We start from the raw sequence: 10,661 nt of genomic DNA on the forward strand, positions 1-10,661 counted from the left end.
AACACATGTTTTAGAGAAGCAATTTCAGCCAGAGAACGCTTAGGAATAACTTTAAGGTACATTTTATATGATTAGAGCTAATGACTGACTAGCTTAATCTGTTTTAATTGGTTTAAAAAGTTCATTTTATCATGTATTTTTTCAGATTTTTAGCATCAGGGGAAACGTACAGAAGTTTGTCATTTGCCTTTAGAGTTGGCAGACAAACAATAGCAAAAATTGTTCCAGAAACTTGCCATGCTCTTTGGACTCACTTAAAATCAGACTGCATGCAATTTCCCTCAACACCAAATGAATGGAAAGGTATTGCAGAAAATTTTTTAAAAGCTTGGCAATTGCTACATTGCTGCGGTAGCATTGATGAAAAACATGTGTTGATGGTTTGTCCAAAAAATAGTGGAAGTTTAAACTTTAATTACAAAGGAACATTTAGTAATGTGTTGCTAGCAGTGGCAGATGCCAATCATAAATTTTTGTATATAGACTATGGACACTATGGAAGCGAGAGTGATGGAGGAATATTTAGAAAAGTTCAGTTTGGCCAAATGATGGAAACCTGCAGATTAAACTTGCCTAATGATGATTACTTGCCAAATTCTGAAATTATGTTTCCTTTTTATTTCATTGGTGATGAAGCTTTCCCACTAAAAAGAAATTTGATGCGACCATATCCCAGATGCTCAGCTATTAGCTGATCACAACGAGTCTATAACTATAGACTGTGTCGTGCTCATCGAGTAGTGGAAAATGCTTTTGGCATTTTAAGTTCTCGTTTTTGAATCTTCAAACGACCATTAACATACAGTGAAGATAACATGACAAAGATGGTATTGGCAGCTTGCATCTTACACAATTTTCTTATAAGAGAGTCAGCTTGTTACATTAATACTGGAGATTGTGATTCAGAAGATGAACATGGCAACCTTATCCCAGGGAGGTGGAGAGCAACACATGATCAAATGAGAAGTTGCACACAGGTAGCAAGCAACATGTACTCTACTGAAGCAAGAGAATTGAGGAATAAATTAGCAGACTATCTATGTACCACTGGGTCTTGCCATAGGCAATAGACTACCATATTTTTTATTACTAAGGTTCAATAAAGAATTATTTTTATTACTCTTGTGTTTTAAAGACATTATAACAAATATAGGTTTTCAAAAAAAATTTATTAATATAGCAAAATTAATATACATAATGAATTCAATAGATCAATGTAATTTATTTTATTTGCTGATTCTCTTCATCATTCACAGCATCAATCTCAAAAAGAATGTCCTGAATTCTTTTCATTGCCGTTCTTTGATTTTTGCTGCTCATTTTAGCCAGCATACTTTCAACAAACTCGCAGAACGGTTTTATATGCGATTTGTTTTTTTGTATTGCAGCATTTGCTTGCTGCATGGTTTCAGCAGACATTCTAAACACTGCCAATAATTCTTTCATTTGTGGATCAGATTTTCTACCATGTTTTGAATAATGTGAAAAAGTGCTGTAAAGTACAAAGTATATATCACAAATGTATTAACATACAAACAAAAAGCTTTAGAATAGTACAGACTGAATGTATGTACAGTACCTGCTCTCTTAAGCTTCCACTGGTAATTGTGATGATGCTGATGCTGATGAAGGCCTATAACAGGTAAAAAGCAGGAGTAGGTAAAAAGGCAAAAGGCAATCAGTGAATAACTATTGGAGTGCTTACCCAGAAAGAAATACTTCACTGTCACTGGGACAGGAAAACTCTACTGCCTCAGCATAAAGAGGCTGAATATCTTCTGGTGGATCTTCTGCTGCTATTGATAAAATTGGTGATATGTTGTTGATGGTTCTGTATTTATACAAAATTGAATATAAAAATTCTTGCTTCATCCATAAAATGTATTCTTTTTTAACCTAAAATACTTACTCTTCATTTGTTTGAGGACAGCGCCTCATAAACCCATCGATGACATTATATAAGTACCATTGCAATACATATATGTCATCCCTACCACTTCCAGTTCTTTTGCTGTCTTCCACCTTTTTATTCTCTCTTGTGTAACGATTGCGCTGTGTTTTCCAGCGGCTTTCAGCACTGGAAGCATCTGTAACATAAAAAGTTTATAGAAGTGAAGCCTTTGTACAACTTTTTCACTATTCATTTAATCACATGCATTTTAAGCACTAAAATACAATACAAAAATAATCCATATCATACTCAACTAATTTATTGCTTGATAAATTTCTGACAACACACTCAAATATAATAAAATTTAATTTTAGAACAGAATAATTTAGTATATAAATTTAACTGTAATTGTATTATTCCAGTGACATACTTGTATATAGGTAAACAAACAGAAAATTAAAAACTTGTAAATGAACACGAGATATAACCATAATTAAATACAATCATCATAATTCAGCAGTTGTAAAACACTAAAACTTAAATGATTGTGAAATAATAAAAGGAATTCATATAGAAAAATAATTAAAAGGGGAAAAAAATAAAAAGGAAATATGAATATTTGGAACTAATTGAATTAAAGAAAAAGAATAAATGACATGTTTTTTGCAATACTGTGCCTGAACAGTGTAAATATTTGAATCATATTAGTTGTCCAGATTATGATAGTTAAGAAAAGAAAGTATTAATGGATTTCTAATGAATTAAAATTAGGATTGTATGTTCTCATGAAAAAATGTTAATTGTTAATTAAAATGAATGAGAGTTTGTTTTGAATAATGAGTTATTATATTAAAATAAAATCAATCAAAAACTTTTTGGAAACATAATAAATAAATAAAAAAACAGAGAATTGTCACAAGAAAGAAAATGTAATAAAGTAGAAAAAATATTTCAATATTTTATAATTAATTTTTTAAGAACTGTATATTTTATATTATTATTTAAGTAGATAATATAGAAATATTGTTAATAATAATAATTCACATCTGAAGAGGGACTGATAATCAAATAGAGCAGTCTAAAATGCATAGTAAATATTAATTAAATGAATTAAAATTTGTAATAATATAAAGAAAAAAAAATTATCTGAAACGTCCAGCATGATTAAATCAAATTCTTATAATAAAGTTCTCCCACTTAAGTAAAAACCTGTGTATGTACTGTACAATATAAAATTGTATATGTGATACATCTTTAAAAAGATAACGATTATATTCTACGATTTTTTACTATAATTTCAAATTTAGTAAAAATATCTTTAATATCATATTATTAATTAAGATACTATTGTTAGCATGCTATGGCTTAGCTTTTTTAATATGTACTCACCTAAATCGTAGGACTTTCCTATGGCCGTCCATATCGCATGTTTTAGGCAAACATTCTTGTAATCAGGATGCCTCTTGTCATATAAACATGGATATTTACGAATATTTTCAATAAATTTCTCCAAATCAATTCGTGGTCTTTTTGAAGAAGCCATGATAGAATGTACACAAAAGCTCGTTTCCCGCAATTTTCGCATGATGTCACGATGACGTAGTTCCACTGATTTCTGATTGGTTGAAGGTACCCCTTTATGGCCGTATTCGTGTCGAAAGTTGAACATAGCTCAACTCGCTTTTACGCTGGTTTTACGGCCTGCTCAGGCGTAAGATATCAGGGTCACGTGATTAAAAGCTTTTACGGCGAGGGGTTTTTATGGTAGTGGAGTCTTAGCCTTAGAGTTCATCCAAAGACAAACAATAAGGAACTTTGTAGTAATTAGATTAAAAATTTTACCTGTGTGTATAGACAAGGAAAAAATTAATCTGCAGATGATATAGCCTTATAAATAACATCCAAAAAACTTTTTTCTGATATAATGAGTACCATATTTATTAACATTTAGTAAAATCTTACATAATAAATGAATCCTACACAATATAAACCAATGTCCCATTCTGAAGAGAGAGGCAATGCTATAATTTATGCAAATTCTCCATACTAGTTGACATTTTAGACAATTTCACTTATTGTATACATCCAGTTTTGAAAAGAGAACAACGCGTCAAATGAAAATGAGCAAAAAAATCAGTTTAGAAACTACACTAAAGTACACTATACTCTTGCTAATCTGGCCATTCCTTGAACAGAGACTGAAACTGTATAGGCCTAAAGGATAAAAACCAAAATTGGAAAGAAGTCTGTCCCTCATACAACAACATCTTTACTTCCCAGCACCACTTTTTTAATTAAAGGAATGTGTTTGGCCTCATTAATAGATCCCCTTCAGGTTAATAACTAAATTATAACACTCTTACATTCAAATGTCAGTTATTGAAATGTTTTAATTCAGTTGTTAACTTGAGGAAAGTCTATTGATGAAGCAAAAAACATTTCTTTAATTGAAAAACTGGGAAGTAAAGGTGTTTGTGTGAGTTATTATTCTGCCTAAAGGTAGTGAATGACACAACCTGTCACTCTTTGGTACAAATTCTTTTTGGAGGCAAATGGGCAAATAACATGGTATGCTGACATGCAATAAATGTACACAGAAACAAAACTTGAATATACGGGAACACAAGATGTGTGATATGACTAACATTTTCATGGAATTGGAAGTATACAGGGAGTGAGGAATGCCGGATAATTAAGAGGCTGGATTAACAAGAGTATTCTGTAATATTCATAAGAAGATAAATTTGCCTCTATTCATGCTACTAAATTCTTTTTCTTTATAGTAAGCACTGGTATTATAAGTTTGTAAATGTTCATTATTTCTGATTTTAATTTGGTTATATACTGTTTTCCACTGTGACTTGTTTAATCTTTTAAATATATATTAATATAACAAATGTAATAAGGATTATAAAAAATATGATTTAACAACTGGTTAATATTAGACAAAAATAAACACTGCAAAAACTTAACAAACCAGCAATAAAATTACACACAAAGTGCAAATGTTTTTGCCCATGTTAAATCAGGCAACAAACTGCTGCATACACCACATATGTTTGGCAATCCCCTCTATCTTCACAGCAGTTTGTTGCCTGACGATTCCCGTTTAACATAGGCGAAAATGTTCGCACTTTGTGTATAATTTTATTGCTGGTTTGTTAGGTTTTTGCAGTGTTTATTTTTGACAAAATATGATGTTTTCAATTAGCAATAGTCAATCCCAATAGTTATAATACATGTTCCTCATCAGTTAACTTTCCCTATATTTAATATACAATGGCATAAATTTCTCGTGCTAGAAATTAAATGTCTGTCCACTTTTTAAAGATAAGCCAAAACCATTGAAAAAAGTAACAATTTTATTTTGTTTACATCTCAGATTTATGTCTCTAACACCTAAATAGGTGTCAGTTTTTAGTAGAAAAACTTCTGGGAGACATTCCCTAAGCAGAGTGTCCGCATGTTGCATTGCCACATCCCATTAATCCAAAATCATTCAACTTTTTATTTTCTGGTTAACCAAATGATAATCCAATCTATTAACATCATTACACATATTAGGTTGTTTGGAAAGTAATTTCGTTTTTTTTTACCACTAGACGGATTAGTTGTATTTTTCCTTCCATTTTTATTCTAAACCGTATTATCATTATATATTTTGACAGCTAGCATTTTAAGGCTTATTTGTAAAAAAGTTTGTTTGATTTTGTGCAATTGTTTATTTTTTGTGTCTCATCAAACACAAAAGATTGAAAGCATCATTTTCGGAATATTTTGCTTTTTATTACCAAAAAAAATAAAAAATGCTGTTCAAGCAAGAAAAATATCGTGTGACACATACAGTGGAGATGTGTTGACAGAACGACAGTGCCAAAACTGGTTTACAAAATTTCATTCTTGCAATTTCAGTATTGAAGATGTACCACGTTATGGATGGCCAATTGAAGCCAATGAAAACAAAATAAAAGGTACCGATTGAAACAAACTGTCGAATAACAACACGTGAAATCACTAAGAGATTAAATTTGTCAAATTGAACTGTTTATGATTACTTGAAACAAATTGGTTTTGTTTCAAAGCTTGATATATGGGTTCCACATGTTCTTAAAGAGAGATGCTCTCTTTGGTGGGATTTTAAGGAAATTTTTTTTGGAGCTTTTATCAGACAATTTAACAATTGATTCGAAAGTGTACTGCCGTCGACTAAGCAAATTGAGTAATATCATCAAACAGAAAAGGCCGTCAGAATTGATCAACAAAACAGGTGTAGTGTTTTACCACAATAACGTCAAATTTCACACAAGTTTGGTAACTGGTCAGAAACCATTATATCTTAGATAGGACATGCTATCGCACCAACCATACTCGCCAGATTGAGCACACCCGGATTATTACTTGTTTTGGCCTATACAATTTTTTTTAACTGTAAGACATTTACTTGAAATGACAATGTCAAAAATCACTTGGATCAGTTTTTTGTAAGCAACGATCAAAACTTTTATGAACGTGAAATCATGCTACTACCAGAAACGATGATAACAGATATTTGACCAAAATAAATAATTCAACAAAATATTTATTTATTATAAAAATATTGTTTTTTTTTTCCACGGAAAAAAAACAAAATTACTTTCCGAACAACCCAATATTAATCAGTAAATAAAAATAAACCTTACAATCTAGTTTTTAAATGAATGATGAAGATTTAAACCAGTCATCTTCATCCATTATATCACCTATTCCTAGTCTATATAAAACTGGATCTGAAGACACAAATTTAAGGTTAATGATGATAATACTGTATAAATGAATGATAATGTATTTTAAATTATTTATCAGTAAATTTAATGTTACTTCTCAATATTTTATGCATAATTTTACAAAACTTTGTTCTTTCAGTTAAATAAATCATATTTATTTAACTGAAAGAATATATTTTATAGCCACATAAATGTTATGCTGCAATATGGCAATTAGATCTACTTAAAATGACAAAGGCCTATTTTTCTATTAGGGCTAAAAAACAAAATTGGTTTTAATAAATGTTCCTTAATAAATGTTCTTAACCTCACCCGCATTTCATTTGTGTTTTTAGTAATAATGCCAGCAAATCCAGAAAAGAATGTTCTCTACTAGACTGTAGCTGCATCAGTCAAGTGGAGTAATTTTTTTTTTTAACCTTTTTTTCACCATCATAAATGATTCTTTTGTGTGAATTGTAAAGCTACAGATACGCATGTTATATTTATACTATCATAAGTATTACTTATTAAATTACTGATGAAAAATTAAATTTTTACAATGCAATTTTGCATAAGACTCAAAAAAAGTTCTGCCGAATACCACTAATTTTGTTGCTTGTACATTAGCTATAATCTTGAAGGTTAAAGGCTGGGTTATAAATTCTGTAACCAAAACCATATCTGTATAGTGTGCTTATAAATTCTGCATCATATCTGTAAGAAAAGTTTGCATCCATCAAACTTTTATGGTAGGGACATTAAGAATTGGCAAGTCACACAAGTTCCAAGCTGCCATTAGTCGACATAATCAAAAGCAGAAAGCCAGAAACAGCCGACAAAAATAACAGATTGGGTCGAAAGTAACTCTCGACCGACTTGAGTTGTTTCTGAACAATATAAAATTTAAAGCAAGAGTTACTTTGGTCATAAAGAAAATAAATAAATGAATAAATAATCATAGTGTTAGATCTGAACACATCATCAAATTTAATTTTATGTATATAGAACACTGGCCAAAGAGTATTATTATAAGTGTTTAATACAAAACAAAGCAGGCCAAAGAGAAGAGAAAAATTAAAAAGAAATAAATCAAAAAAGTTCTTTCTTTTTGTTATCCAAACTATTCCAAAATTACTAATTAAAATAAAGGTGCCATTCTCCAATTTATATTGAGAATGTGCACACATACAACAGACTGCCTCTTATGCCATTCGAAAGTTTGGTTCATTATGGATATGTACAGTACCTTATAACTGCCATACCATTGGTACCATTGTGGCAAACACTTACGGATGTTTTATTACACCTATGAACGGAAAGTTGGGACCTTATCAGAGCCATAGACCAAATCTGTAGAAGCAAAAAAGTCAAAGGAACCACACCTGTACACGTGACCCTCGGGCCCCCAAAATCGGCTCACTTCCAAGTCACAGGCAATTGAAAGTCACATTGGAAGAGTATTATCACATTTAACTATTTAGCATGCATGACCGTGCCAGCTTTACACAGCCCACTTGATTGTTATATGTTTGTTTGTTAAGTTATGGCAATGCAATACTTGGACAATCTGCCTAGGGGGGATGCCTTTCGAGAGGTCTTTTAAGGGAAACTGGCCTTTATTTAGGCATTACGGTTTTGAGAAAACCAGAAAACTCCACATGGCCAGCCTGTCTGAGTGAGGTGAGAACCCATGACCAAACTCCCTGTGTTCGGGGTAAGAAGATAGCTTGGCTACTGGTGGGCCTGACTGTTATATAGTTTTAGGGGTAAGATTCAAGCTCCGAATGATGTGGTTGGGACTCCTAAAATTGTAGTCCCCTATATGAGGATAAAAGTCAAAGGAACCATACCTATACACATGATCATTCAAGAGATATTTGCCTCAAAAGGTCAGTTTTTAACAAATATCAGTATACTGCCTATTCTCCATGCTTTGTGTCATCAAAGTTCACCCCACCAGGCAGAGGTGTGAGTAATAGCAAGCCTATATAGTTATAACATCAAGTACTTCACAAATAGTCAAGCGGGCTACTCAAAGCCAGCATAGTCACGTGGGCTAAATAGTTAGCAATAGTCCTAGCAGAGAGGAGTGATGTGACTTGCAATCTTGTGTGACCTAATTTTGGGGAAGCTGTATCTTGCAAAGGGTTACTTGTAGAAGTACAGTTTCTTCAAATTTTTTGCTCCTATGAAAATACTCTAAAGCAGTGTTTCTTAAAGGGGGGCTGCAGCCCCCTGGGGTCCATAAGAAGTTTTCTGGGGGCCACCAAATTATGCAAAATTTCCTTCAGAATATAATAAAGAAAATTGATGAATTGCTGTATAATCGAATAGCATATTGAAAAGTGAAATAAGAAATATAAAGTTTTCATATTTAATTGAATTAATTTATTTATTTCTTATTCAGCAGCAGAAATCTCATTAAATTATTTTTGAATATTTTTTGTTTTTTCTATGAATTTTTAAATGTTTCTTATTTTATTTTTTGTTAAAAATTAATTAGTTTTTATGTTTAATTGTGAAGTTTGAATATTATTTAAATAGATAATGAAATAATAAAGTTATGTTTTACATTTATTATATAACAAAATAAAGTAATAATAAAAAATCAATTTATTATAGATAATTTAACAAATATAAATTATTATTAAAAAAATGGGGGTCACAAAAAATGATGAAATACTTGATGGGCCACAAGTATAAAAAGATTAAGAACCACTTCTCTACAGCTCCGATAAGGTCCCAACTGCGTTATTTGAAGCTCAAATCGGGCCGTTTCGGAGGGGCGCAGGAGCTCAGCCTACGGTGCGAGCGAAAGCAAGCACTACTTTGTGCGGAACACGGAGAATCGGCAGTATACCAGTTCATGGTAAAAATTGACCTTCGAGGGACGAATATCTTGCAAAAGATCACACATAAAGGTACGGTTCCACCAATTGTTCTGCAAGTACCAGAGGATCTATAAATCTGGAGGCTGGCAAATCTCTCGTTCAGAGTTCTCATCTTACTCAAAGGGATTACTGGATTTTATTATTTAACCTGTGCTAACATATCTAGAACTTATTGTTTACAGGTAGCGGTGACGTACACGCGCCGCAATGCACGAGCAACGTGCATTTTTATTTCCTGTTTATTAATTCGAATAGATGGGCTTCGAACGAAAATCCGCATTTTTCTTATCTACTCCGCTCACAGGAATGCTGCTAAGCAGATTTGGAGCTCTGAGATATTTATTTTTACCAATAAAACACTTTTATCGTCCTAAATCGGTATAATTGTGTCTCGGGCGCCGGTAAGACGATAACCCGGAGAATGACTTTTTTTTAAATTGGATCCGAAATTTCGCCTCTTATCGCTTCCTTTCGCGCATTAAATGCCTTAAAATGCAGTTCTAAGCGTATAAAGAGCCTAAGAACTGGTCAGACGATGGAAAAAATGGTCAAGATACAATTATATGATATATACAAAGTACTCACTGCATCTAGACACCGCCATTTTAACGATACCTGTGCCCCCTTTCGGAATAAAACTAAATTGTTTTTTTTTTCCTTTCTTGAACACAAAAATTAATTTAATTTATTTTAATAAAAAGGTTCATTAAATTAAATAATTATTAAATAAAATTAATTTAACGTCAAAGCGTTTAAAGATTTTTTTAACGCAAGTTATTCTAGCACATTTGATTTTACGTTTAGAGCGTGTCGGCCGGATGGCCGCTGTTCTATGTATATTTATAATCGCCGTAAGGTGTTATAGTGATTTAAAGGTGATTTGGGTGATCGAAACCTCTTAAGATATTACTATAAGCCGAATCGATTCCGGCTTCTTACAGTTGAAACCCGTGTCTGTCGTTTTACCCCAATTATTAGGATTTAATAGCATCATAACCATAGAATATATCTCAATTTCAGGCTTTCGTTATGACTTCTATGCTATTCAGATAGCAGATTGTCTTAATTTATTTATTTCATAAAAGTATGTTTGGTGTTAAAAGCCGTAAATGTTAAGTACATGACTACAGTACA

The 10,661-nt window shown here is 31.9% G+C and overlaps 3 protein-coding genes across 3 annotated transcripts in view; 1 reads left to right on the forward strand and 2 right to left on the reverse strand.

Moving 5' to 3' along the window:
* The window catches only part of LOC111642162 (probable Xaa-Pro aminopeptidase 3), a 24,267-nt gene extending 14,093 nt beyond the window's left edge, over positions 1 to 10,174 (reverse strand). The window contains exon 1 of the mRNA XM_023388453.1: positions 10,113 to 10,174. Within this exon, the coding sequence (XP_023244221.1) occupies positions 10,113 to 10,131 (19 nt within the window). The 5' untranslated portion in view covers positions 10,132 to 10,174. The remainder of the gene's footprint in view (positions 1 to 10,112) is intronic.
* LOC111642179 lies at positions 11 to 783 on the forward strand. The gene has a single exon (XM_023388476.1). The coding sequence runs from the start codon at positions 132 to 134 to the stop codon at positions 693 to 695; it is 564 nt and encodes a 187-aa protein (XP_023244244.1). The 5' UTR covers positions 11 to 131; the 3' UTR covers positions 696 to 783.
* Positions 1,021 to 5,935, reverse strand: LOC111642171. Its single transcript, XM_023388463.1, has 4 exons — positions 3,281 to 5,935; positions 1,910 to 2,087; positions 1,706 to 1,831; positions 1,021 to 1,633 (listed from the first exon to the last, which is right to left on the reverse strand). Exons 1-4 carry the CDS (start codon positions 3,558 to 3,560, stop codon positions 1,588 to 1,590), a joined length of 630 nt encoding a protein of 209 aa, XP_023244231.1. The 5' UTR covers positions 3,561 to 5,935; the 3' UTR covers positions 1,021 to 1,587.
* Positions 10,175 to 10,661: the final 487 nt, after the last annotated feature.

This window comes from Centruroides sculpturatus, unplaced genomic scaffold (genome assembly GCF_000671375.1).
Source record: "Centruroides sculpturatus isolate CEXI.00-Female unplaced genomic scaffold, Cexi_2.0 scaffold130, whole genome shotgun sequence".
In the NCBI taxonomy this organism is placed as follows: Eukaryota; Metazoa; Arthropoda; class Arachnida; order Scorpiones; family Buthidae; genus Centruroides; species Centruroides sculpturatus.